This window comes from Marmota monax, unplaced genomic scaffold, assembly GCF_021218885.2.
Source record: "Marmota monax isolate L192 unplaced genomic scaffold, Marmota_monax_Labrador192_F-V1.1 WCK01_AAM20220418_F8-fsc00014, whole genome shotgun sequence".
Classification (NCBI taxonomy): domain Eukaryota; kingdom Metazoa; phylum Chordata; class Mammalia; order Rodentia; family Sciuridae; genus Marmota; species Marmota monax.
The window spans coordinates 28,836,702-28,861,729 of NW_026695222.1; the positions used below are offsets into that span (position 1 = coordinate 28,836,702).

The 25,028-nt window shown below is 44.2% G+C and overlaps 1 protein-coding gene across 11 annotated transcripts in view; it reads left to right on the plus strand.

Moving 5' to 3' along the window:
- The window catches only part of Bcas1 (brain enriched myelin associated protein 1), a 97,227-nt gene that overhangs the window by 45,928 nt on the left and 26,271 nt on the right, over nucleotides 1-25,028 (plus strand). For 5 of the 11 annotated variants that reach the window (XM_058575465.1, XM_058575466.1, XM_058575468.1 and 2 more), the window contains exons 5-9: nucleotides 2,017-2,175; nucleotides 3,120-3,164; nucleotides 5,328-5,462; nucleotides 11,034-11,246; nucleotides 20,365-20,406. In XM_058575465.1, the coding sequence (XP_058431448.1) occupies nucleotides 2,017-2,175; nucleotides 3,120-3,164; nucleotides 5,328-5,462; nucleotides 11,034-11,246; nucleotides 20,365-20,406 (594 nt within the window). The remainder of the gene's footprint in view (nucleotides 1-2,016; nucleotides 2,176-3,119; nucleotides 3,165-5,327; nucleotides 5,463-11,033; nucleotides 11,247-20,364; nucleotides 20,407-25,028) is intronic. The other 6 variants (XM_046432874.2, XM_046432875.2, XM_058575469.1 and 3 more) reach the window with 3 other exon arrangements.

The following is a 25,028-nucleotide window of genomic DNA, read 5'->3' on the forward strand; positions in this document are numbered from 1 at the left end:
AAGGCTACCGTGCAACCAAACCAGGGAATGAAAACCACAGGAGGCACACAGGAAGGAGGCAATGGGGGCTGGGGCTATAGCTCAGTTAGTAGAGTGCTTGCCTCACATGCACAAGGCCATGGGTTCAATCCCCAGCACCACACACACACAAAAAAAAAAGAAGAAGAAGAAAGAAAGAAAGGATGCAATAGCCTCTGTTCTGTTATTACACAAGCAAGTTGATATGAGAGCCCCTCTCATTTATGCAAAATTTCCATTTCTTCCATTTGTTTATTCAGAAGTCAAATAGTACATATTAATAAAATGACTTCTCTGGGCCCTGCTGTCTTCAATACCTGAGAAATCCCTGTCTCTGTTGCACCTCCCTTCTGGCATGATATGGTGGATGGGGCGGTGCTGATCTTGTAAGCAATGATGCCAACAGCAAAGGTGGAGAAGGCAGAAGACAGTGAGCAAAGGAGAGCTTAAGACGGCTCTTTAGGAGTGGACTCCCAGAAAAAGGAGACACTTAAGACTTGAAGGATGAATGCGAATTACTGACAGGCACACAGAGGGACAGAATGTTCCAGACAAAGAGCCGTGAAGTTGGAAATTGCTTGCAGTATTGTGTTAGTCAGGGTTCTCTAGAGGAACAGAATTAACAGGAAGTATGATTATAAAAAATAATTTATTAGATTGGCCTACAGTCCAGAAGCTGGAGAGTCCACAATGGCCATCTGCAGGCCGGAGACAGGGAGGAACTAGAAGCGGTGCAGTCCAAGAGGCTAAAGTCTCAGACAAGAAGAATCAACAGTGCTATCCTAGTCCTAGACTGAAGACTTCTAGAAAATCCCTGGCAGAGTCCGCTTTGGAAGAGTGAAGGAGCAAGTCTGATGTCCTCAAGTGATGACAGGAGCAATCAAGAACCTGTTCAAGAAAAACTGAGCTTGCATCTGCGGCTGCTTCCTTGATCTTCCAACTTTTTTTTCCATCCAAGCCACCTTCCTATTGGACAGTGCTGCCCACACTTAGGGAGGATCTCCACTTCGGTTCGCTATCCCACATGCCAATCATTCCTAGACACACCCTCCATCGACACGCCCAGAAGCCTCTTAATCTTCAGCATCTCTTAATCCAATCAAGTTGACAATTCAACTTAACCATGACAAGTATGTTTAAGAAACTCCAAGAGAATTCATTCAAAATAAATGGAGAGGGAAAAGCAGCAACTAGTGAGGGGGGTGGTCTCTGATGTGCGCCATACCTTAGGATGCCCGAGAGGCTGTGTCAGAGTATGGGCCAACTCCCAGGCCAGGGGAGGCCACTGGAGCAGGGAAGGACTGGAGGATGGGGCCTGGGATGTGTAGAATGGATTGAGGGCACTCAGAGCCCAAGCAGACAGGGCTGGGGGCCTTGGCAATCATAAGGCAGAGAGATGACAGGTCTTGCCCAGGGTTGGGGAGGTGCAAAGGGGCAAGGAAGTCAGGTTCAGAATGCATCCTTCCTCCCTAGCAAGTCAGAGGAGAGAATTTATTTGCATGTCACATCCCTGGCCCCGATAAACTCCCAGATCTGCAAGGCAGAACAATTATTTTGAAACACCAGGGTTGGTTGTTTTTTTCTTTCCTTTGGTTGATATGATTCATTACTGCAAAGGTTGTGGGAAGTCAGACAGAGCCATCTCTGGGGCTGATGTACAAATCATTAGTCAAGGTGACCAGGAAGGTGGAAAACATTAGCATCTTACACAGTCTCTTTGCAGAACTGGGAGTGAAGGGGTTTTGTTGGAATGCACCATACACTGCTGTGTTCATTACCCTCTGGCACCAAACAGTGTCCCTCCAACCAACTGCAAATGCTGAATATGTTGGGAAGAGGGGGAAGGGAAGGAAGAGGGACTCTCATAAGCTCCTGATTGTTCTGTACGCCCGTGGGCAGAAGAAGTATGGCTGGAATTGGGGGTAAGGGAGAAAAGGAATTGCTTTGAGAGTCCACATTCAACAAGTCGCAGCTGTGAAAACTCTGTTTTGCTCCTAGGACCTAGTTGACAGCAAGGAAACAGAAGGACAAGAGGTTGAAACTTTGAATTACTCTGTCCCTGGGGACCCAGAAGGACTGGAGATTGCAAAGGACGACTCCCAGGCAACAAATACAACAGAGAGTAACAATTCCATCATGAGTTTCTTCAAAACTCTGGTGAGTAGTTTCCTTTCTTTCCCCATTTCTATTGCCCAGAAGTTGTGCTACTTGTAAGTAGTTGAATGCTGCTGTCCTGAATGGATTACCATCCTGGCACAGCTGGAACATGAGAGAACAGAGAGAAAGTGCCTCCTGTGGGAACGTGTTCATCAGGCTTCCAGGGAGAGAGCCCTTGGAGTTGGGAGCCATGACATGGACACTAGGTGCCCAGACCACGTGACATGAGCTGTACTGTAATAGAATCCTATTGCAATTTAATGTCTTATGGTCATTGATCATAAACAATATTGGGAAATACTGCCTTGAGCTGTTGGCCTAGCAAAGTAATTTTCTCACTCAAATGGCAAGTAAAACGCTGTAGAAATTGCTGTCCATCTTGTGACATCTACCTTTCCCGATTTCATTAGATGGGGACACGGACCATGTCTTTGCTTTGCTTGCTCATTTCTGACCACCCCAGGGCAGAACCCTCTAGCTTGACATATGCCAGACACTCAAAGAAGAGCTGAATGGCTTGATGCATACAAAGAAAAGAACAGCCACAAAAGTGTTTGGGCTATCTGCAGATATCAAGACTAGCTTCAAAAGATAAAATGAAAGAAAAAGTCAACAGAATGTGCCCCTAGCACCACAGGGTTGCCCTGCTTGTGGAGTAATAGTGGATGGAGTCGTTGGGAACTGGGCCTTCCAGGAGACAATTTTGAAAGTGGTCAAACTTATGGTAAATGAAAATAATCTGATGCATTTCATTATTAAATTATAATTTGGTGAGCTTTTTATTATCCAGAGGTCCTTGGGTTTCTACTGAATTAAAAGTACTTCTTATTTCTTGCTTTGCCAGTGTGGTAAACTGGACCACTCTAAACAGTGATGTAATTATGAAATAAAAATCACCCCAAAGAGCTATGATTTCTAACATTTGATTTTCTCAAACTTTTAAGGTGTCACCTAACAAAGCTGAAACAAAAAAAGATCCAGAAGATACGGTAGGTCCTTTGAAGTATGGGTTTGTGCACAGAATTGGATTTAGAGGGAGTCTGCTTATTTGTTTTCTGTATGATGTGCGTGTCCTTTATATGTTATATATATGTACAGACACATATATGGACATAAATAGTTAGCAACTTAGTGCTGTTGGATTGTCTTTTAAATATATCATTTAGGTTAATGGTATTATAATGAAAATGTAGTGAGTAACTTAAGTCATATTACAATTTTTGTTAAATAATATCACAATAACCAATTTCTTTCTTCTTCCACATTTCTATTGGTGCATTAGAGTTGTACATAATGGCGGGAATAACCGATTTCTTATGTAGAATAAGAGACGAATACTAAAAATTATACCATCATCTTAGTCTTTTTTGTTATGTATAGAGACCCAGGGAATATAGTTTAAAAAGACCCCATTAAAGTAGGAGAAAGATGCAGAGTTTTGTTTTTTGTAAAAAAAAAAAAAAAGAAAGAAAATGTGTTCTTTGTTTCAAAAAAAATAAATCTCTACTGCAAAGACCATTTTGAAATAATATAGTAGCCACGGGACATAGGCCAAGTGGAAAGCCATGTAAGTAGGAGTGGGGAGGCTGGAGTTTCCACTTTCTCCCTAGAAATTCAACCAGTTCTCCTCAAAATAAATGTGACTTGAGCCACTATTTTCTTAGAGGTGTTTTCCCATTGCACTTGACAGGACGGGTCACCTCTGGCGGAGCACATGGTTTAAATTTCATGAGGAACCTCGAGGGAAGGTTAACTTGGTAACAGATAACTGTCTTGTGTCCTTTGAAAGATACTGGGACGAAATAAATGGCTTAGCCCCCCTGCTACATCTGTTGCTTATATCCCGAGGAGCTAAGCCGAGACAAGGCGTGCGAGGTCTGGCCTCAGAAGACCTCTTAGAGCTCAGATTTCGCAACTAGATACTGGTGTGATCCTGACCTGTCTGGATCAAGTCTCCACATATGTAAAACTGGGACAGTAAAACTTTCTCCCAGCCCCCGGGACTGAGAGAAGGTGTGATAGGGCAGAGCTCTATTCAAATGTGGGTGACTCCTGCTTCCATGTCACATCCAAGCCAGGTTGGACGGCGTGATTACCTTTGATTTATACTCATTGAGTTCCTCCTTATCCCATTGAAAAGTAGATTTCCAAGGCATCGACATGCATTTTCCTTAAAATTACTCATTTCCTACAAGGCAGCTAGGGTCAAGTTCAATGAATGATTGGGTCAATTGTTTCTCTTTTGGTTCTGTGTTTTGCTTTGTTTGAAGAGACATAGTCAGCACAGTGGCCATAAACAGTGGGGAATGTGGGTGTGTTGTGTGGCTCCCCAAGTGACCTGGGACACTCATTCTCTTCAGCTGCTCTTGTACCAAGACCCTTCCATGACCCAGATGTGCTCCCAACCAAACATGCCTGGCTGATCAGATCTTATGGTCTTCCCCAGAAGGCTGTGGGGTCCCTGCTGCTCACCTGGGTCTCAGATGAGGGCCTTTCATCTAGGTTGTCCTTGACACCCACAGTTAGACCTCTTTCCTAAAACCCTGTTCTCATACCTTGCCCTTTGGACATCTTTTTCTAGTCTAGTTCTTGAATTTGCGCCTTTGAAAGGTGTGTAACCTTGTCCCATTTGGTTCCGGGTGATTCTCAGCACACTAAGTACTCACAGAAACTCTCACACTGCTTGTAGCTGGAGTCAACCATGTCCAGTGGCTCAGCAGGACTATTTTAGTCCTTCCCATGTGACAATAGCATTTAGATATTTAACACTATTAAATAGACTATGTTATCTTTTTTAATTATTTACTTTTCATTTGATATTTTACAGTCTAATTACCCTACTACTGTCTTTAGCGAATATGGACAGGGTGGGGAGTGGGTAGTTTAGTTTTGGTTGTAGGGTTTTTTGAGATGTGTTAATCTGGGTCATTTAAATAGGTCACTCTGTTGAAAAGCAATGTGTGCCTGAAATTGTGAATATGCTCTTTACCAAAGCATCTTAAAAAGATAATGTTCTCGTGTCGTATGGGTGGGAGATGGCAGTAACATGCCAGCAGCTAATTGTCACAGTGTATTCATGCACCTCAAAACAACAGAAAACTAGATTTTGTTTAAAAGCAAAATTCTAAGCCGCGAATGCTGTTGCCCGCAAGGCTTCCAAAGCAGAAAGCATCTGCGATGGGCAAGTGGGTCAGAAGACATCTGAGACCCAGGCGAAGGGCAGCAAGAAGAAGCACCTGGAGAGCCCCCGGCTGGGCCTCGCCTTTAGGAAATTGCTTAGACATAAGGTCTGTATCCCGTTAAACTAGCAGAAAGAAGAACCCTGGTCCTCACCGTGCCAGGCACACAGGCCCTGTGCCCGCCACCTGTGCCTTAGTGAAGACAGAGCCTCCTGTGGCTGAGATCATTAAAGGGAGATTGGAAATGACATGACTCAACATCAGTGAATGGTTTCAAGTTGCCATAGCTCTCAACATCGAAGGTGGGGGTTTTTCTGAGAGTGGACCAGGGTTCTGCAGTTACTCTCACCCAGTGTTTCCCAAACGCCAGTCACATGCAAACTGTGTTGGCCACTTTTGTTGGAGGTCATATTAATCACTTGATATTTCTATATAGAAATTGACCATGTCCAATGAAATGTATCTTAAAAAGAAACTTTGACTTCCATTATACATGAGAACCAGAATCTTCTCCTAAGAGCAGGGTAACCTTTAATAAGGTTCCTTAAAGGATCCTGACTTCATGCTACCTCGTTTGCATGAAGCTCTAGCACAGTGCCCTCGCTAGCTTTACTAGAAAGCCACTGGCCAGTGGTGTAGAATATTAAGGCCACACCAGTACCAGGCTGAGCCTGTCTTTCCCTGGACTGTTATTAGATGATATGAAAGTTGGAAAAGTATTTTACTGTTTGAATGCTACTGAATAGCGTATTTCCATGCAACCTGACATTACCTCTAGCCCTGCAGTGGTAGGCTGCCTGCATTTTGGGAAACACTCTTCTAACCTGAAGATAACAATTTTACCTTTGTGTGTCTGTTCCATCCATTTCCAGTGTTAACAAAGTTTACACTAAATTCACATAAAAGCCCAAGCAAGAAAAAACAAAAGCAATGAATGAAGGCAGAGCGAGTTATTTCTCCATGTGTGTGGTGTGGGGTGGAATCAGGATAATATGAAGCCAGTTTTAGAGATGTTACTCTTCTAATGTCCAAGAATATGCCAGTGTGTGCCTGAAACCATCAATTAAAAAGATCTCTGAATTGGGTCCTCAAGCTTGGAAATTTCTTTAAAATATCAACCATTCTCCATCAAGTTGAATGAACTTATTAAAAAACTTCCCCAGCTGGATATGATAGTCCCAGGATTGTGTATGCAAATAAAAGCCCCACAGAAAGTTCTTGTAGCTGAATCTATATTTGCATAAGCAACACATTATGAAGCCACCCTTCAGTCTCCAGACAGACTTATTTTGTTCAGTAAAGAAAGAAAGAGAGGCAGCAGTAGATATTGCAATGAGGGAGGGAACATTAGGGTGGTGGGGCCACTTGGGCATGTGAGAGCTTAGTAATGGCCAGTGAAACACATCATGGGCTTCATGCCACGGAACCTGGTTTAGCTCCCATGTGGCGCTCTCGTGGAAAGCTTAGGAAGTGTGTGTCTCCCTCGCCAGATCTGCACTTCGTTTGCCTTCACTCTGTATAGATCTCTGTCTATCCATATGTGGACTGTCCAAGTTCAATGTTGTTATTTCTAGGGTTCCCTGAAGTCATTGGCCTTGCATCCTGCCCCGAGGTACAGTGGGGAGAAGGACAGGATTCAGGACCCTGGGGAAAACGTAGAGGACATCCTTTATATGGATCCCATAATACAGACATGCAGACTCCAAGGTCTCTCCTGGAGGTACCTCCAGTGTGTTCTTTATGTAAATATGAAATAAAGTAAGGGGACTATTCCCAAATGTTCTGAAATCTCATTTATGCAGCAGTTCAGCTATTACCTCTATCTAGGACAGATTATTTCTTTACATCTTTTGATTATTCAGTTGTACACAGAAAACGGTGTTATTTAAATGACCAACTGGGTCCTATCCATGACTCCCATTGCATAATTAGCAGAGGAGCGGTACCCTGGGGTTCGGTGGGATAGTGACCTCAGGCAGAAAAGGGGAATCCAGGCATCAGAGGAGAAAGCGCTACCTTCTAGTTTTGCTGTGAGAAATCTGGTTGACTTCTGTGTTCATTTCTCCAGTGCAATTTTCCTTCCTAAAAAAAAAAAAAAAAAAGAATTTTCTTGGTTAAAAAAAATGGGGAAGCTGGAATTCATAAACCAAAGGTTTTCCTTTTAAACCAAAATAAAGCGAAGCACCAGCTTTCCTTTGCTGAATCGGAGTCTTTGTTTTTGCCTTTGTCGCATAGGAAGCCTCAGAGTGGCACTTCATCTTGTGTCCTCCAAGCATGCGAGGCAGGTGTGCTTTAAAATGTTCTTGTGCTGCCTGAAACGCTGGCCCTCTCCTGGGCTTTCTCAGGGACGCCTCAGTGAGGTAGCAGGCTCAGGTGATGTCAGCTCTGCCACTCATTCATTGGTTTTTGTGAAGTCTCCATTTTCCTAACACCTCCTCTCTCCCATACTCCATGTGTGAATGACATGAAAACCTACTCAGAAGGTAAGGCCACTTCTGTGTAATATTCCTATCTGCTCCATTAGAGTTTCCTGGGTACAGTCACCAGATAAAATGCAGTGTCCCATTAAATTCAAATTTCAGATTAAAAAAAAAAGAAATCATTTTATATAAATTTAAATATGTCCAGCAAGATATTGGGAACATATTGAAGCTAGAAATTTTTTCTTTGCTGATCTGAAATTCAAAGTTAATGGGGCATTCTATATTTTCATTTTCATTTTAAATCTGGTAACCCCATTCATGAGATTGCCTCTGAAAACATGGTTAGAGTTTTTGTAGCCTTTCCCATAATGCAAACAAAGACTATTAATTTGGCTAATGAACATTTGGATGGACACCATTTGAGGAACTTCTTTGGGACATAAGGAAATGAGTGGGCAGGGATGAAAAGATGAATGGACATTAGAGTCAGGAAGCTGGATACAGCCGCATCCTGTGAGTACCTCACTCTGGCCTCTTTCATTTAGTTAGTCAGTGAGTAAACATCAGTTTTGTGCCAGGATTTGGTCCCAAGTGGAGCTAGGGTGTCATAGAGATCAAGACCCTCTCTCCCTCAAGGGGCTCAAAGTCTAGCAGGGGAGATGCAGAGTCAACCAACGGTTACACAAGTGCATTAGAGGCGTTATGTTACAACCGGATACAGTGGTGCACGCCTGTAATCACAGTGTCTTGGGAGGCTGAGGCAGGAGGATCACAAGTTCAAAGCCAACCTCAGCACTTTAGCGAGGCCCTAACAATTTAGCAAGACACTGTCTCAAAATTAAAAAGGGCTGGGGATGTGGCTCAGTGATTAAGAGCCCCTGGATTCAATTCTAGGTACCAAAAAAGAAAAAAAGAAAGAATTATCATGTTACTATCATGCCCATGGTCTCTGGGTGCACCCAGCAGGAGGAGAGGGGCACCTCCCAGGGAAGCCCCTCAGGGTAGACGTGTTGCTCAGCCACCCTCCCATCGTCAGCTCCTGCGTGAAGGTTTCTGGACAAGCTCTCCTCACCACATTTCTCCCAGTGGAATTTAATACCACAGACACACTGTGAATCCGCTTATGTTCTGGGACCCTTTGCATGGCCACAGACCCTGTTAATGTCCAATCTTGATGATCACCCCCAAGAAAAGGGGTCCCCTTGACAGAGGGGCTAGGGCAGATCCTCCCTGTGATTTCCAGCCACCTCCAGGCCAAAGCAACCATCCCTTCCTGAGTAAAGCCCTCCTGGTTGTCACATGTGGCTGCAATTCTTGCTTTAAGTGTTTGGAAGTGCTTTCTTTTGTCTTTGGGTGGACCGATCCTCCTACTCCTCCAGCACTTTTCCCACTTGAAATTTCATACCTGTGGAATTATTTATTCACTGTCGTTCTCTCCAAGAGGACGCGTAGCCCTGGTACTCCGCACACGCCATGGCTCGTGGAAAGCACGGAATGTGTTTGTCAATGAATAGATGATATTTCCTAATATTTTTCTGAAAAAAGAAAACAAGCTGCTTAGGAGATGGGTGGGTGCTTCCCCTTGAATTTAATGGCCAGTTAGGGCTAAAATAGTACCAGGGGCCCAAGCACATTTGAAGCATTCTTAATGCTGAATCGTAATCGCGAGTTCACTCTCTATAAAATGCAGAAGTTATTTTAAATTCTAGCATTATGCACTTTGCATATCTTGAATGGAACTGGGTTATCCTAGTACCATTTCTACGCTCTACTCCTTTGTCTTGATTTGATCTTAGAGTTTGCTCAGTAAACAACTCAGAACCTGGGCGAGATGTCACATCCTGCACCAGATAGTGGATTCGTGTTACTGAACACACCCTTCAGGGAGCCCACGTGCTGTGTGTGAGCACAGGGACAAGGTCAGCAGTCCAGACGTGAGGCCGGGCTACACACCTGGTCCAGTGGATCTCGGGCTTTGCTTTCCTTATCTGAAAATTTAAATACTGTGCCAGATGGACTTTAAGACTCGGTCCAGTACCAAAAATACTATGAAACTTCCTGTATTTGTCCACACCCCATTTTCAACACCAGACTATTTTTTCTTTTAGTCAGAAAATGTAGTTGAAGATACGACAGCCCTGGGAATTTAAGAGGGTTGAGTCACAAATCGCCCCAGATCCAAAATCATAAAGTGAAGCTGCTTAGGGTGGAGAAGTCAGGTCAGATCAACCTGGTATTAGAGTTTTTAATGCCAGTATTCATTCGTGTCCAGAAAAAAAAAAATGTGACCATCATTCTTTATCCAGTGACTCAACGGGAGACAGAGCATAGGAATTAATAGCACCTCCCTGCAGATATCAGATATCTTAGGACCAGACTTTAACACAGTCATGTGGGGAGAAAGAGAGAGATCGGGAGGGTGCGAGGAAGATGAGCAAGAAGAGAGGACAGAGTGGGAGGAAGGAGGAGGAGGAGGAGGAGAGAGTAAGGGGAGGGAGGAGGAAAGGGGAGAGAGAGGGAGGAGAGGGAGGGAGGAGGGAAAGGGAGAGAGAGGGAGGAGGGAAAGAACCAGAGATGAGGGGAAGGGGAAGAGGTTGGGAGGGAGAGAGGGAGTTGGGACAAAAGGAGTGACATTGAAGATGTTTCCACTGTGGAGCACGGGGCTGGACCTAAAAGCAGAGAATTCCTTCGTGGACACATGCAGTTCAAAACCCCTTCACCAAGCTCAATCCAGCTGCCTTATACCTCAGAGCTGGATTGTGATCTCCAAAGTGGAGCGCGGGAAAGGAATTTCAGAGGTTCTATTGAATTATATTTATCGTCACCCTTCCTTAACTTTCCATTTGGATTAGTAAACCCACTTATGATGATAGAATATTTCTCAAAAAATGTGCGTGCACTGGGGTGTGTGAAGTGTGTCCCAAGGAGAAGATGATCAAAAGCACTTGGAGCCAGCGCAAAATCCTAGCAGCAAAGTGTCCCTTCCCGCTACCCCTAGAGTCACTCACAGAAGCTACATGAATGATCCTCTGGTTGTTTTCCAAAAGAAAAATATATATATATCAAATTTCTTCGAGATTTTTAATTCATATTTAAAAATATGAATTAAAAAATTCATATTCACAGTTGAAATTTGGAAAATACAGAAAATTATAAAGAAAAAAAAATATTACCATTATGTACCACCTGAGCCCAGGGGTACAAAGAAGAGATCTTTCATTTTTGAATCCTCACCCGCTTTTTTAAAACTCTTCAGGATGCTGAGAAGTCACCCACCACTTCGGCCAACCTCAAGTCAGACAAAACCAACTTCACACCCCAGGAGACCCCAGGGACAGCCAGGAGCCCTAAAGGCTGCAGCCCTTCAGGTGCCGTGCAGTCCGTGACCAGGCCTGAAGCCTCCAAGGAAGGCAGCAAGGAGAAGTCAGGACCCACCTCTCTGCCTCTGGGCAAACTGTTTTGGAAAAAGGTAAGTTGGATTTTAAAAGTTTGCAGAGTCCTTGGGGCTAAGATGACTTGAGAATCTATTTCTATTGGTCCAGTTGCTGTACTCAACCAAGTATAGCAGCTTCTCCTCCTCCTCCTCCCCTCCTCCTCCCCTCCTCCTCCCCTCCTCCTCCTCTCCTCCTCCTCCCCTCTTCCTCCCCTTCTCCTACCTTCCTCCTCCTCCTCCTCCTCCTCCTCCTCCTCCCTTCTGCTTTCCTCTCCAATGCGACTCCACTTGCCATTGAACCAAGGACCCTGCTGTACTCCCAGGAAGAATGAAATGCCTATCGTGTTTATGAACAGGTGTTTCGTGGGAAAGAAACTGAAATGAACAAGTAGAATTTCTCATTCTTTGAATGACTTGGCTTCCTGAGAAAGGGTTGTGGTCTTCCATGGTTTTGTGAACCTTCTGGGATGTCGAGTTATCCTGCCTGTCCTGGTGGATAAATGGCCTCCGTGTCATCCCTTCCCATTCAGCTAGAGTCAGTCATCAGGAGCCACTCTCCTTTGAGAAAGCCAGTGTGTCCACCAGGTCACCACCAGTGCAAGCGCAGACTGTTTTCTGGGGCAGGAAAAGTCAAACCACTATCTGATAGTTTCCCCTTCTGAAATTAACGTGCGGGAGGTATGTGCTCTGCCAGGAAGTGGTGGGTGGGGCTGAGTAGTCCCCAGAGCCACTCCTGACTCACTGTGCTCAGCAGGCCCCAGCTGCCACACATGTCCAGGACACTCCTTCCTGGCTTAAATTCGGCCAAAAGATAAGCAAGAAGTTGGTGGGGGGTGGAAATTCATAGAGCCGAGAAACCCCAACTTAGCAGTTTCGTTAAAACGTCTGTGCCACTTGGCACACTGTGCAGAGCAGACGACAGATCCAGATGTCACTGTGGCGTCGGTTTCACCCTATTGTCCAGAATCCAGCTGGACTTCGGAGCGTCTTTCCAGTCTGTTTCCTGTTGTACAGAAATCTTCCTTTCAGGTTCTTCTCAGAACACAGAGTCCAATAATTCGTGGAAACCTTGGAAGAGGTCAACTGACCTTCTGTTTCCCATCCTTCTTTCTCCCTAATCACCATTACTTATTTTTAAAAGTCTTTTACTAGCAACATAATGTAGGGAACAATTTCTGATGTGTTAAATGCATATATTAGGGACGAGAGAGATGACCTCAGTGACCCATGTTTGTACATTTAATTAAATAATTATCATCTATCCATTCATATCTGTGTGTGTACATGTGTACCTATGTGTATATGTGTACATACACACACGTGTATGGGGGAAATAAAGGTAGCAGATTAAACTTGGGATTTAACATGCATTTTTGCTCAGGGCGAGAATAAATGTATTTAGTTTTAAAAGGAACAATTAAAGGAAAGTGTTATATAATAATGGCAATTATATTAAGTACTGGCCCTTCAAGAAGCACACACCAAGGCAGAAGTAACATCCTAGAGGTTTCTTAAAGGAAATTGCCTGTGATGGCTCGCGGAGGGTGCAGGGGAGCTGGAGAGCGCTGAGCCCAGGTGAGGGCTGACACCTGCGGTGGATGAGAAGGAAGGAGAGAGAGGGCTGGACGGAGGGTGGTGCATCTTGGCCCAACCAAGGAATCCGACAGTCTGACTGCCCACATGGAGAGTCCACCCTAGCCAGATGGCTCAGTGTGCCCCACCGTACTCCGTCACTGACAGAAGCCACCAGGGGAACTCGGCTCGGCTTTAGCAGCGGGGGCTGCAGTCGTGCCAGGGCAAGGCTGTCCCTGCGTGTGAGCCCGAGCAGCACACTTGGTGGTGCAACAGACCACACATGCTGGACAGCAGACGCCGCAGGTGATGGACCGAGGACCAAGAGTCATGCGTTTGGACAGACCTGGCTTTGAGCGCCAGTTCACCTCTCCGGCTTCCCTTACTTGTGAAATGCAAATTAGAGCAGCACCCACATCTTAGAAATAAATCGAGAGGACATGCTGCAGCCAAACCCAAGTCTGCCTGCCACAGAAGCAGCTAAGGGCAGCCGCTGTCTGTGCCTTTCACAATGTCACAGGAGGGTGAAACTCCACCTGCCAACAGCTCCATCCTGTGATGCCCAGTGGGGAAGCCGCTAAGCTCCCTCTGCGTACCTGCTCGACCAGTCTCCCCACGGAAGCCATCCTCAGGACAACATGAATTCATCTCCCAGCCAAGGACCTTATCATGCTGGCTGCCTTTGGCACCTTTATTTAGTGGATTATTAAACCTTGTGAACTTAAGAGGAATTAAAACCAAATCACTGCTATCCTGACTTCCTTCTCTGACCCAGTCAGATGGAAATGTTCTGCAAGGGAGGAAAAGAGGGAAGTTTCACTTATCTACAGCCTTTCAGATGCCCCCCCCCCCGTGCCCGGGCTTTTGTGCCAGCTGGTACGGAGGGCGAGGCGAAGACAGTTGCAGTGAGAAAAGCCGCTGGCCCTCCCAGAGCCCTGTTCCTGTGGGACAAGGCCATTCCTGTAGGGATCAGACCCAGGGCCTTTGCTTTCTCTTCTTTAAATTAGAAATGCCATCATGATAAAATCAGCCTTGTGCAGATCTCGAAAAACACAAAGGAAAACTCTAGACAACTTGCACATTTTCACTAATAGCCAACCCTACCCTCTTCCTTCTCTTGCTTTTAATTGAGAAGCTTTTAAATATGTTTCCAAGTCTGTGGCCATGAACTTCAGAAATAGATTTTTTTCTCTCCAGAACAGGCTGTAGGGATGAAAGTATTAGTCATTTTGATTTTGTGGTCCTGATTGCTGAAGAAGTACTTAATATAAAATTTAAAAAAAACAAAAATAGCCTTTGATGAAATTAATTTTAAATTAAATTGTACTTTCAAAAAAACTGTTTAATATCCAGTGACCTGGACTAAATATGCCCATGATTGCTCTGGGTCAACTGAGCTGTCACTAGCTGGCTGGTCTTACAAGTTATTTAAACTTTTTGGCTTTCCTTTTCCTCATCTGTTGAATGAAAGGGTTGAGATAAATAATCATGAAATTCTTTTTTAAAAAAAATTATAGTTGAAGATGGACAGCATGCCTTTATTTGTTTAGTGTTTTATGCAGTGCTAGGGATCAAACCCAGTGCCTCACACATACTAGGCAAGCACTCTGCCAATGAGCTACAGCCCCAGCCTATGAACCTCTTATATGTAGCAAATCAGAAAAAAAATGGACCGTGCAGCCCTGGGAAAAATTACTTGACCTGAGCTCCTGTTTTCTTATTTGTAAAATGAGAACTTAGTTTATCTTGCAATGTGGTAATAAGAAACCAGAAACTGTACACACACAGCACCTGAGACCATGTGGCTTCCCACCCTCAGTGCATAGTGACCATAGGAATGGTTGGCTCTCTGTCACTCAGACGTGCGATGTATTTGGAGGAGCATGATAAACACACATTTGTGTGTACATCTGCACATGTAATTAGTGTCTGGAATATCTTCAAAATAGCCCTCCCCTGCCTTCTCCTGGGGGGCAAATACTGGAGTGGAACAGTAATGTGGGTCCTAAAATCACCCAGATACACTTTCGAATCTCAGTCCCAGGCCCCTGGCTGCTTGAAAGTGGCAGATGGCTGACCTCCTAGGGCCTCGGACTCCTCCACCACAGACCCTATCAGTGTCAGCTACCTCTCATAATCACTGGGAGGCCAAGGGACTGGGATTCTGTGAGCATAGCTCCATTCCACCCAGGGAAGTTTGCAGTCCAGGGTAAACTGCAGTGAACAGGGTACAAAAGCTTGGGGCCTGGCAAAGGGCGCAGTCAGTGCAGGTTGAAGTAAGCTTAGAGATCCCAGGCGCTGCTCTGAGTCACCTGGGCTAGGTGTTCAAGCAGACCGGTAAACCTTCCTGGGGGATTCTGGTTAGGAAGCCTGGGTGTGTGGCTGGGGAGGCACAGGAGCACCTACGTGGAGGGCTGAACACTTTGGGTTTTATAGGAAGAGTCTCAAGCCCACTTTGAAACTAGCAGACCCAGAACAGCTGTCACATGATGGAAAGGATGCTTAGAGGAGACCCACCAGCGCAGGATCTGCTGACCTTAGTGCCACCACGCGAATGTATTTTAAAGAAACTTCCTTTTAAGAACTGAATGCACTTTCAAAGAAGAGGAGTCCTTGTCATTCAAGTTCATGGTCATAGGTTATGCGCCATTTAGCTTCTCTTTCTTAGCAGCATACGTGTCTAAGCAGGATCCTGTAGATTGCACAGTGCAACTTTTATTATTGCTAATGAAGCTGGGCTGTCTATAGATTCCCCAGGCAATAGCCAGATGCCAGTTCATTGAAGGAGACTGACAGTGATTCTGTTGTGACACCTGAATATCAGTCTTACACTGTGCTTCTTGTCCACCCCGAGAGGTCCAGGACCTGAAAAATGCCCTCAATCTAAAAGCCTGGACCTCACCTGGAATCATTCTGTTCTCTCGCTTACACTGCAGAGAGCTGCTTCCTTGACGTCCAGTTCTTCTTCCTGTCTCAGCAGTTCCCTTCCAAACCCAGTCATAGTGCAGAATCCTGAAGACTGCTGAAGTTTATTTTGTACATATAAAGAACTTAGCACAGTGAGTCTCCTTAGCACAGCGTCTCTCCTCTCTCCTCCTCTTCGGAGGTTACCCACCTCCATGCGCTCACTGGCAGTGGAAATAACGAATAGAAATCTGCTCTCCTGACTCCCCCACCCCATAGGCTTCCTCTGACCTGTCAGAGAAAGGGGAGAGGACGTCGCCCAGACCTTCATTTGTTACCGTGGACTGAACGTGGAAGCCACTCTGGGACAAATAGAGGCAGAACAGGAGATCCAGGCTTGGCTCAGAGACCCAGCTCCATGGGGGTGCAGTGGTGCCTGAGTCAGCTTTCGGGAGAAGCAGAGAAGCAGCTGAGACCTCAACAGGGAAGGAAGACGCTAGGGTGGGAGCAAAAGCTTCTAGATGCTGGAACAGAGCCTGGAGGTGAAGGGCAGTCTGCATCCACCTTGACTGCTGACCTGGAGCACACGGGAAGCACGGAACCCACAGTTAATTGACACCTAGCCCAAGAGCGTGGGTTGCCATCATTACCTTTGTTAATAGAAGACTGTCTTCCTCCGTTCTCTCCAGTGGCGTCTAAAGTATGCTAATCCAGTGCAGGGGTGCAAGCCCCTGAAGGGGGTCCATTAAGGAGGAAAACAACGCAGCACAGAGCTCTCTGGAATCTGCTCTTAATCCTGTTGACTTTTTTTTCTTTTTTTCAGTGATTTGGACAATGTCATAAAACACACTGCTCAAGTTTACAGCTGGGTGGGCTCATTAAGGCAGCCCAAAATATACACAGTAAAGATCTCCAAACACTGCCACATTGGGCTCCGGTTAGTGTGACCTGGCATTTTTTATTTATACGGGTCAATGTGCCATTGTACTATAAAGAGTGAGTCACCAAGATTGTAACTGAGACCCACATCCTTCCCTACCCCATGCCAACTAGAACCTGAAGCAGTGTTAAAAAATATCTGTTCATGAGGATTCCAGGAGCAAACATACTTCTGGCCTGAGCAGACTTTAGGACTTTCCAAAACAACATAGAATTAATCAAGAAAAGTCTTAAGGAAGTGTAACAAACCTAGCTGATGTCACTTCTTCCCAGCATTCATAACAATTGCTACCATAAGTTGAATCCATACTATGTGCAAGCACTCACTATGCTAAGTGCTTCATATGTACAAACACCAGCAGTCTTCAGGATTCATAAATAAACCATGCCCCACATCCTGTGCAGGAATCCAAGACAGATGACTGTGAGTCAGTCTGGGCTGCCATATGTCTCTGCCCCCAGCCACACCACTGCCATCAGAGACACCAAGGAAAAGATGCATGACAACTCTCCCCCACCCCCATCACCCCTGTGGGGCCTCAGCAGCCAGCCAGCAGTTCACCTGCCATTTGCAAGGTAGCAGGAAGAAAGCACACCCCCAGCTCCCGCTCAGCTCTGGGGAAAGCCCCCTGCAGCCACTCAGGCCCCAGAGTGACACCATGTAGAAGATCCATCCTTGGCCCTCTCTTCCCAGACAACTCAACAAGAGCTGAGCTGGACTGAGTGGCCACCAGCCACCAGCTGCCCCGGCCCTGGAGGTGATGGGTTCACCTACAGTTCTGATTTCCACAGGTGAATTCTGCTTCTGGGGCTGATTTCTTGAAATTTTTCTTTCTGTTCTACTTCATATACTCTGGTTTCTAGAAGAGTCTATAGAAACCTGATATTAACAAGCATTTAATTATAGACACTACTCGAGTCCCCACCCGTACAACACAACATCCAGACTCTCTAGCCCCATGTAAACGGGGTATTCTTGTAAGGCCCAGGAGGACTGTGTGGGCTGGACCCAGCCAGCATCTCACTCTGTTTCTGCATGGCTTTCCCCTGAATGAGCTGGGGATTTATTCCTGAAACAACACATGACCACTAACAGGCTAATAATCAGCTCAGAGAGGAGTGATTACTAAAACCAGGTCACACAGTTGAAACTCTGAACTTGGACCTGACTCTACAGTCGCCATGTACCAGTCGCCATGTAGCATACTTCCTCAGACCAGCCACATGCTAACCGGTGACCAGAACCTGGACTCTCTCTACATGAACTGCGCATGTCAATCACTGCTCACATGCAGCCTGCACCTGGAGCCCTATTTGCAAATGTACAAAAAGTTCAAAACAATTTGGGGCAGTTCTTGGAGAGAGCCCTAGAAAACATTTCGCTGGCTACACAGTACAGTTATCTCCTTTTTCCATTCTATTCCTGTCCTTCTGGTGATGTCAAGAAGAATGTCCCTTCTTGATATTAACAAGCATTTACCACTGTGTTAGCACTTGCTGGGCTCCCTTTTTACAGAGACTTAAACCTTATTAGTGTTTGCTTCATTCATTGTATTTATTTTAATATGTATTATATACATATTATTATTATAGTAAATGGTATTACATTTGAAAAAGAAAGTTTCTTATGATTACGTAAAGTTTCTTATGATTCTTATGATTTCTTTTGTGTTACCGTTTAGCTTCTTATTATCACAATGGTACACATTGACTGTAATAATAAGAAGCTATACAAGAAGCAACAGTAATATTAATGTGATACCATTTACTGTAATAATAAGAAACTTTCTTTTCAAATATATTTGTGAAACTTTCTTTTATAATATGAAACTTTCTTTTCAAATCTATGGTTAATGTATAGAAAATATCAAATAAACTGGTGACACAAGAACAAGTCAAAGATTAGAACATGCTATGAAAATTATTGCACTTGGTAGATGCTCACGCAGACAAATTCACAAAATAAGGAACTTTTGCTGGTAGTATAACTTTTAAAAATATTTGTTTGGAACAGGCAATATTTGTAAGGCCAGTTTTCAAAACAGCAGAAAGATTTGGCAGTCTGAAAACATAACAAAGATCAAGGAAACTTGAGTGTTCAGATCGAGCTCCTTCTATTCCCATCTGTCACCTGCTCCAGGTTCCCAGTGTCTTCAAGAACACAGTGAGAAATCAAAATCCAGGGACTTTCCAGACAAGGAAACCACAGACACAAAGAAGTCTCAGTACAACTGGATAGGACAGGAAGGAGGGTTGAAACCCTCCCTGGTCTATTTTTAGATAGTAAGAGGGTTTTTCTCAGTCTAACGTAGATGGTCTGTTTATTCCTGAAACTTCTGTGGGTCAGGCTTGAGGAGGTTCCCCTTTTGAAATAGCATTTGATTCTTTACCTGTGCATCGTGTTCGACAGCGCGCAATCAGGGTACAGTTCCAAGAAAGCAGAGCTCCTCCCAAATTCCTTCTGCATGTGCTCTCATTTTCTGACAGTCGGAAGCTTCCAGAAATGTTACAGTCCTTTCATGGACACCTTTTTTACCCAGGCAAACACACACAAAAAAGTACATATTTTCATCCTTAAAGTCATGTTGACAAGAGAGAAACTTAGCTTCTGGAAACACTGCTTCCCCTTTTTTAGCTGTTTAGCCTGAACAAGTGACTTTGCCCCTCTGTGCTGTTCTTGCAGTACTGTGCAAAGGGGCCCTCAGTACTTGCTATTTTGGAGGCACTTTGAGGGGTACTGGAAGCAAGATGCCACTGTGAAAGACATCGGTAAATACCGCTTCCCTTGCGTGGCTCACACTGCACCTGTTACAGGGGAGGGCGGGTCTTGTACCAGCAGAGATGCAAGGAAGAGTTCTTGCCCTGGAATAAAGAGGAGAGGTGCAGAAGGTCTATGAACACCCTGCAGTTATATAAAAAGTACTTTGTTTATGGGAAGAGAGTCCAGATCTACTCATTTGAGTATCGAATTGGTCTGAAGCCACTAACACTCTCCCCCAAAAAAGTTTGAGGACAACCCAAGGAAACAGGCAAAGATGACATCGACATTGGAGCTTCAGAATAGAGCTGAGATATTAGGACAGCACAGGAGATGCAGAATTACTCCAGGGAGTGCAACTCTGTGGAGTTGCATGGGTCAGACCCCCGCCCTCTGGCTCTCCCGGGAGTGTTTGAACTTCAGCACGATGACACTGGCCCAGATCAAGGGCTGATGTAAGAAGTGGCCTCCAATGCCATGGTCAGGAAAAGGCTGAGGACCTACTCATGACAGGACAGTCATGAGAACCTGAGGATCGTGGGTGCACTTCTCAGCCTACTGCTAGAATATTCCCCAAGCAGCTTGTTTGTTTTTACCTAACACTGGCTATAGATTGAGAGATTTAATAATGGTTCCCTCTTGTCATCAGCTACTAGAAAACGTGAAGGCCAAGGCGTGGCTTTCCCCCAGGCAAGGCTTTGTGGCTTTGTCTTCCGTGGCAGCCCCTCTCTGTGTTCCATTTGGGCCTGGCTGTGTCTGCAAGTTGTTTGCATTTTAAAATGCACAACTTGTATTATCTTGTTATACTGTTTGCACTCGCCATTGTCTTCCAAGTTCTTTTGGGAACAAGGTCTAGATGAGCATTTCAACATCAGAGAACTGCCAGCCCAAAGAGCCCTTTGCTTTTGTGTAATTTATTTTTTGGGAGTGGGGTGGGGTGGTAACATCTTGATTCTCACATTTGTTTTTATCTTCCTTTAGTCAGTTAAAGAGGATTCAGTCGCCCCAGGTGCAGAAGAAAATGTAAGTGAGGCATTCAATGACAGAATCATCCCCCTCTCGGCTTGGGCATGTTGGACCATTGGGCTTTTTCAACCCTGGGATCCTGTGTTCTGGCATGCTCCAGGTATAATCATCCGCTCTGGACTCTTTCACCCTGTCTTGTGTCTAGGGGCCAAAGGGGAACAACACTGGATGAATTTTTGTAACTCCCATTGAATTGATGGAAAATAATTGCAGGAGGAAAGCATGCTGCTTCATCATTTGTTATCATTTAGGGGTGAAAGAGTCTACAGCACGTAGGAATGGCTTGGCACTTCCATAAGGGATAATGACGCTGCATCTTCTGCTTCTGCCTTCACTGCTCCTTCACCTTCATCTTCATGGTGATCCTGATTCTTACTAATTTGGGTTGGTACCCAGGACGGGCGTTGCCTCAAGCAGGAGAACCTCTTGCAGCTGTAGAAGCTGGTCTCAGTTGGAGAGGGGACTCCGTGGGTCTGCATCTGACAGACAGGGGACGCTCTACCTTTAACCAAGGTCAGATACTCCTGGCCTCAAAAGATACTCAAAATTTTCAAGATAGTACATTCATGTCCAAAGAAATGGTGTCACATGCAGTGCCACGGTGGTGGTGGTGGGGTATGTGTGTGTGTGTGTATTATTAAAAAAAAAAAAAAAAAAAAAAAAAAAAAAACATTTTCCAGGGAGATTAATAAATGGGCCTCATGAGTTTCAGGCCCAAGAGAGCTGCTCTCATTCCTGAAGGAAGCACGGTCTTTGGATAATCTTATAAGTGAGGATAAGTGAATCCACAGCTCCTTAAGGTAGAAACAAAACATCTTCATTTTGCCAAAGCAAAAGATGTTTGGATCCTTCTGGTGTCTCCTGTTCACTGCCATGAATAGTGTGCATTTTCATTTTTATCTAGTTACTGGAACTGAACAGATGATGAGAATCCAAATACATTCCAGAAATGCTATCCATGATATGGAAGGGAAATTAGAATGGCCGTTATGACTCTCTTGAGGAGAAAATCTTTTCAATCTGCTTGTTTTTGTTGTGTATCGCTCCCTTTCTCAATCCTTTCCTTCTTTTATTTCTTGAACCAAACTGAGGAGCTTAGCAAAGCTCAGGCTTCTCATGATTCCAGAAAGTTCTCATGAATTTATTGGCTATTTCCTAGAGAGTCAAAGTCTCTAGACCTTCAGGAACCTGCAACGAGGAAGCCCACAGGTCTTCTCCCCATGAAGTTTAAATGTTAAAGTTTCAGGTTGAATTTGGAGCCTTGGTTAGCACTGAGGTTCTGAGTTTCTGAAGAGAAACTTCTGTGGGGGATGTTTAGTGTAGCTGCCCACCTCGGGATGTCTGCAGTAGCTCAGATGCTAAAATGCAGAGTTGATCTGGTTTCATTTTCTAGTAGGAAGCTTGAAATGGTAATATAAATGTGAATTAAAACATAAATTCGGAATACCAAAAGACAGCACAAAAGTTGGTCAAGATATGAAAAAAAGCAAATTAGTTTCCTAAGAAAACAAAGAAGCATCAAAAAGAGTGTTTAATGTGCTTAGCCCTAGAACTTACTTTTCTATTTTTAAAGCTCAATATTTCATCAACTGCCCCTCTCCCAGAGGGAGTGAAGTAAATAGTTGTCATATCTGGGCCCCATCATCTCCAGGTGGTGATAAGAACATTACCAGCACTTCATGATTTGGGGAAGAATCAGGAGAGATAAGGCATGTATTGTGCTCCCCTCACTACCCAAATCTCAGGAAGCACTCAGAAATTTAGGCATCAGCAAACTATAGCTCCTGGGCAAGTCCAGGCCAGTACCTGTTTTGAACAGCCAGTGAGCCAAGAATGGCTTTTACATTTTTGAATGGTTTGAAAAAAATGGAAAGAATAACATTTCATGACGTGTGGAAACTATAATTCAAATCTCAGTGTGTGCTGATAATGTTTTATTAGGTCACGGCCAGACTCACTCCTACCACGTCACCTGTGGCTGCTTTGCTGTTAGGGCAGCAGAGCTGGGGAGACATGCTAGCGGCAGGACCTTTTGCAAGAAAGCTGGGTGACCCCCAATGTAATCGTTAGTGACCAGGCTGCAAGGTCATCTTTGAGTTCTTCCCAGTCATGAGGATTAAATTTCCTAGTAAAATGACATGGGCGTCCCCATGAAGAGAAGGGATATGTAAAAAGGAAAAACTTAATGGGAGAGATGGCATCGGTCAAAACAATATGTGGCCCCGGAACCCTGGCTGAAGAGCAGTCAGATGCGATTGGTCAGGTCACAAGAGGGCTCTCACTCCTGGCTTTTTCTGGGTCAAATAGAATTGAGTTTATTTTTTTAAATTTCTCTATGCCCAACTTTCCAAAACAATCTGTCAACCAGAAAGGTCCATTCATATTTAATCAGAAAAAAAAAGTTTACTGTTTTTCCTGGGGTATGCTTTTTATCCTATCAGAAATGATATCTATATAAACCGTAGAAATTATTGAATCTTTCAGTGGTGATTTGGAAATGTTGGGCTGTTAATGGACTGAGTTAATGTTCTAACTAACGAAAACAACTTCCTTCCCAAGGCAAAGTACACTTATGCTGTTTCCCTCTTAATAAGAGAACTTTTAGTCACCAGTGAAACCCAAGCACGACCTGGATGAGAAAGAAAAAGGAATGTATTGAGCGTCATCATTGGAAAGTAGAATTGATTTCAAGTTCCCTCAGGGCTCTCCCTTGGCTCAGCCTTCTTGGTCTGGGTGCCTTCTCAGCTTTCCAACATCACATTACCCAGTCCTGAGTAAAGGAGAGATCTCTCCAGGTCCAAGCCCACAGGTCCTGGAATTGTCTCCTTCATTGGCTCAGATGTGTTCACGTGCTCTGTTAGTCAGCTTTTGCCAGGTTTTGTTGCAGTAACAACCAAATCCCAAATTTTAGTGGCTTTCAACAGCTTTCTCTCTCTTTTTTTTTTTTTCCACTTATGCCATAAGTCAGCTGTATATTTACCACGGCTATTTCACGTGGTCTCTTTCTGCTGAGATCTAGCATAAATAAGCGGTCCCTCCACAAGGACCTGTGGGGAGAGAAGAACGCCATGGAGAAGCCACAATGGCTCTTAAAGCCTCAGCTCAGATGTGGCTTATGTCATATCCACTCGTATCCATTCACTAAAGCAGGTCACCCAGCAAGGGGCACAGATGTGTGATTCTTTCCCAAGAAGATGGAGTGAATAATTGTAAAAATAACACACTCTGCCCACCTGATGCTGCCTTCCCTAAGCCAACATGCCACGGAGCTAGACCAGGTTGGTTGGCTGAGACTTTTTCAATCAGTCAGGGAGGATGGTTGCCCCAAAACAAAACTGGCTGCTATAAACTGATGAGAAAAAAAAAGAGTTACTGGGTAGGAAAGAAAATCTCTAATTCTCCGTAACCAAATAATCACATTATAAATCCAATAAAAAAAAGAATCTAAAATAAAACCCTTAAATACCAATATTATTATGTGGTGGCTGAAGTTTTAAGTGGAGGATATCTGTTTTGCTATAAATTAGTTCCCAAAACTCACAGCTCTAATAAAAAAAAAGAAAGAAAACCTGTATAAACAAAATTTCAAAAGGCACACGCCTGTAATCCCAGTGGCTCAAGAGGCTGAGACAGGAGGATCATGAGTTCAAAGCCAGCCTCAGCAATGGCAAGGTGCTAAGCAACACAGTGAGACCCTGTCTCTAAATAAAATACAAAACAGGGATAGGAATGTAACTCATTGGTCGAGTGCCCCTGAGTTCAATCCCTGGTACCAATAAATTAAAAATAAAAAATATAAGTACGGTATAAAATTTGAGGTAATATGTAACACCCTTTACAGAAAGGTATATTTTGCAAGTTAAACATACTGGCCAATCCTATACAATGTATACACCTTCCCTGTTGAAGTTAAGCAAGGGAGATCCAATTCTAAACTATAGCTCACACAAAAATAAAATATGGCACAAGTCTGATTTTAATTATATCTATAAAACCTAAAATTAAAATGTACAGATGCACTAATATATTCTAAATGGGGAATGACTTTTTCCAAAGCTGTAGCCTGAAAGGAAGTCAGAGAAGTATCCAAGTGAAAATTGAATTCTCATGTCTGTATATGCAAATTGGATCCTTACTTAGTCCAAATTGTGCTGGGTTCCCACACCGGATGTTGGTGGATTTTCCTTGGCTACTGAAAGCCAACTTCTTGGCCTGACTTCAAAGCTGATGGAAGTCTCTAGAAGCCCCATTTGTTTTGCCTACTAAAATTGTTGTGTTTTGGAGAATGGACTTGCAGCCTAGGATTCATGAGCTGACACCTCTCAGCATTTGAAAAGACCCCACAAGGGAACCATTGGCACTCAAATAAGGGTGGTTTACAAAGTTATTGTCATACAATCTATCATTTTATTACAGAAGTGACTTTCCTTCCAGGCCCTTGAACACAAAAAAGAACATGCTGTTTCAAAGGCCAAATAGAATTCAGAATCGAGCGTCAGTCAGTCAAACTGCTCATTACCCACTTTAGGGCCATGCTAATCTTCTTCTTACCCATTCTCTTCACCTATGATTAGTCTAGGGATAAGGAAGTGACCTAGTTATGACCAGTGAGATTTGTG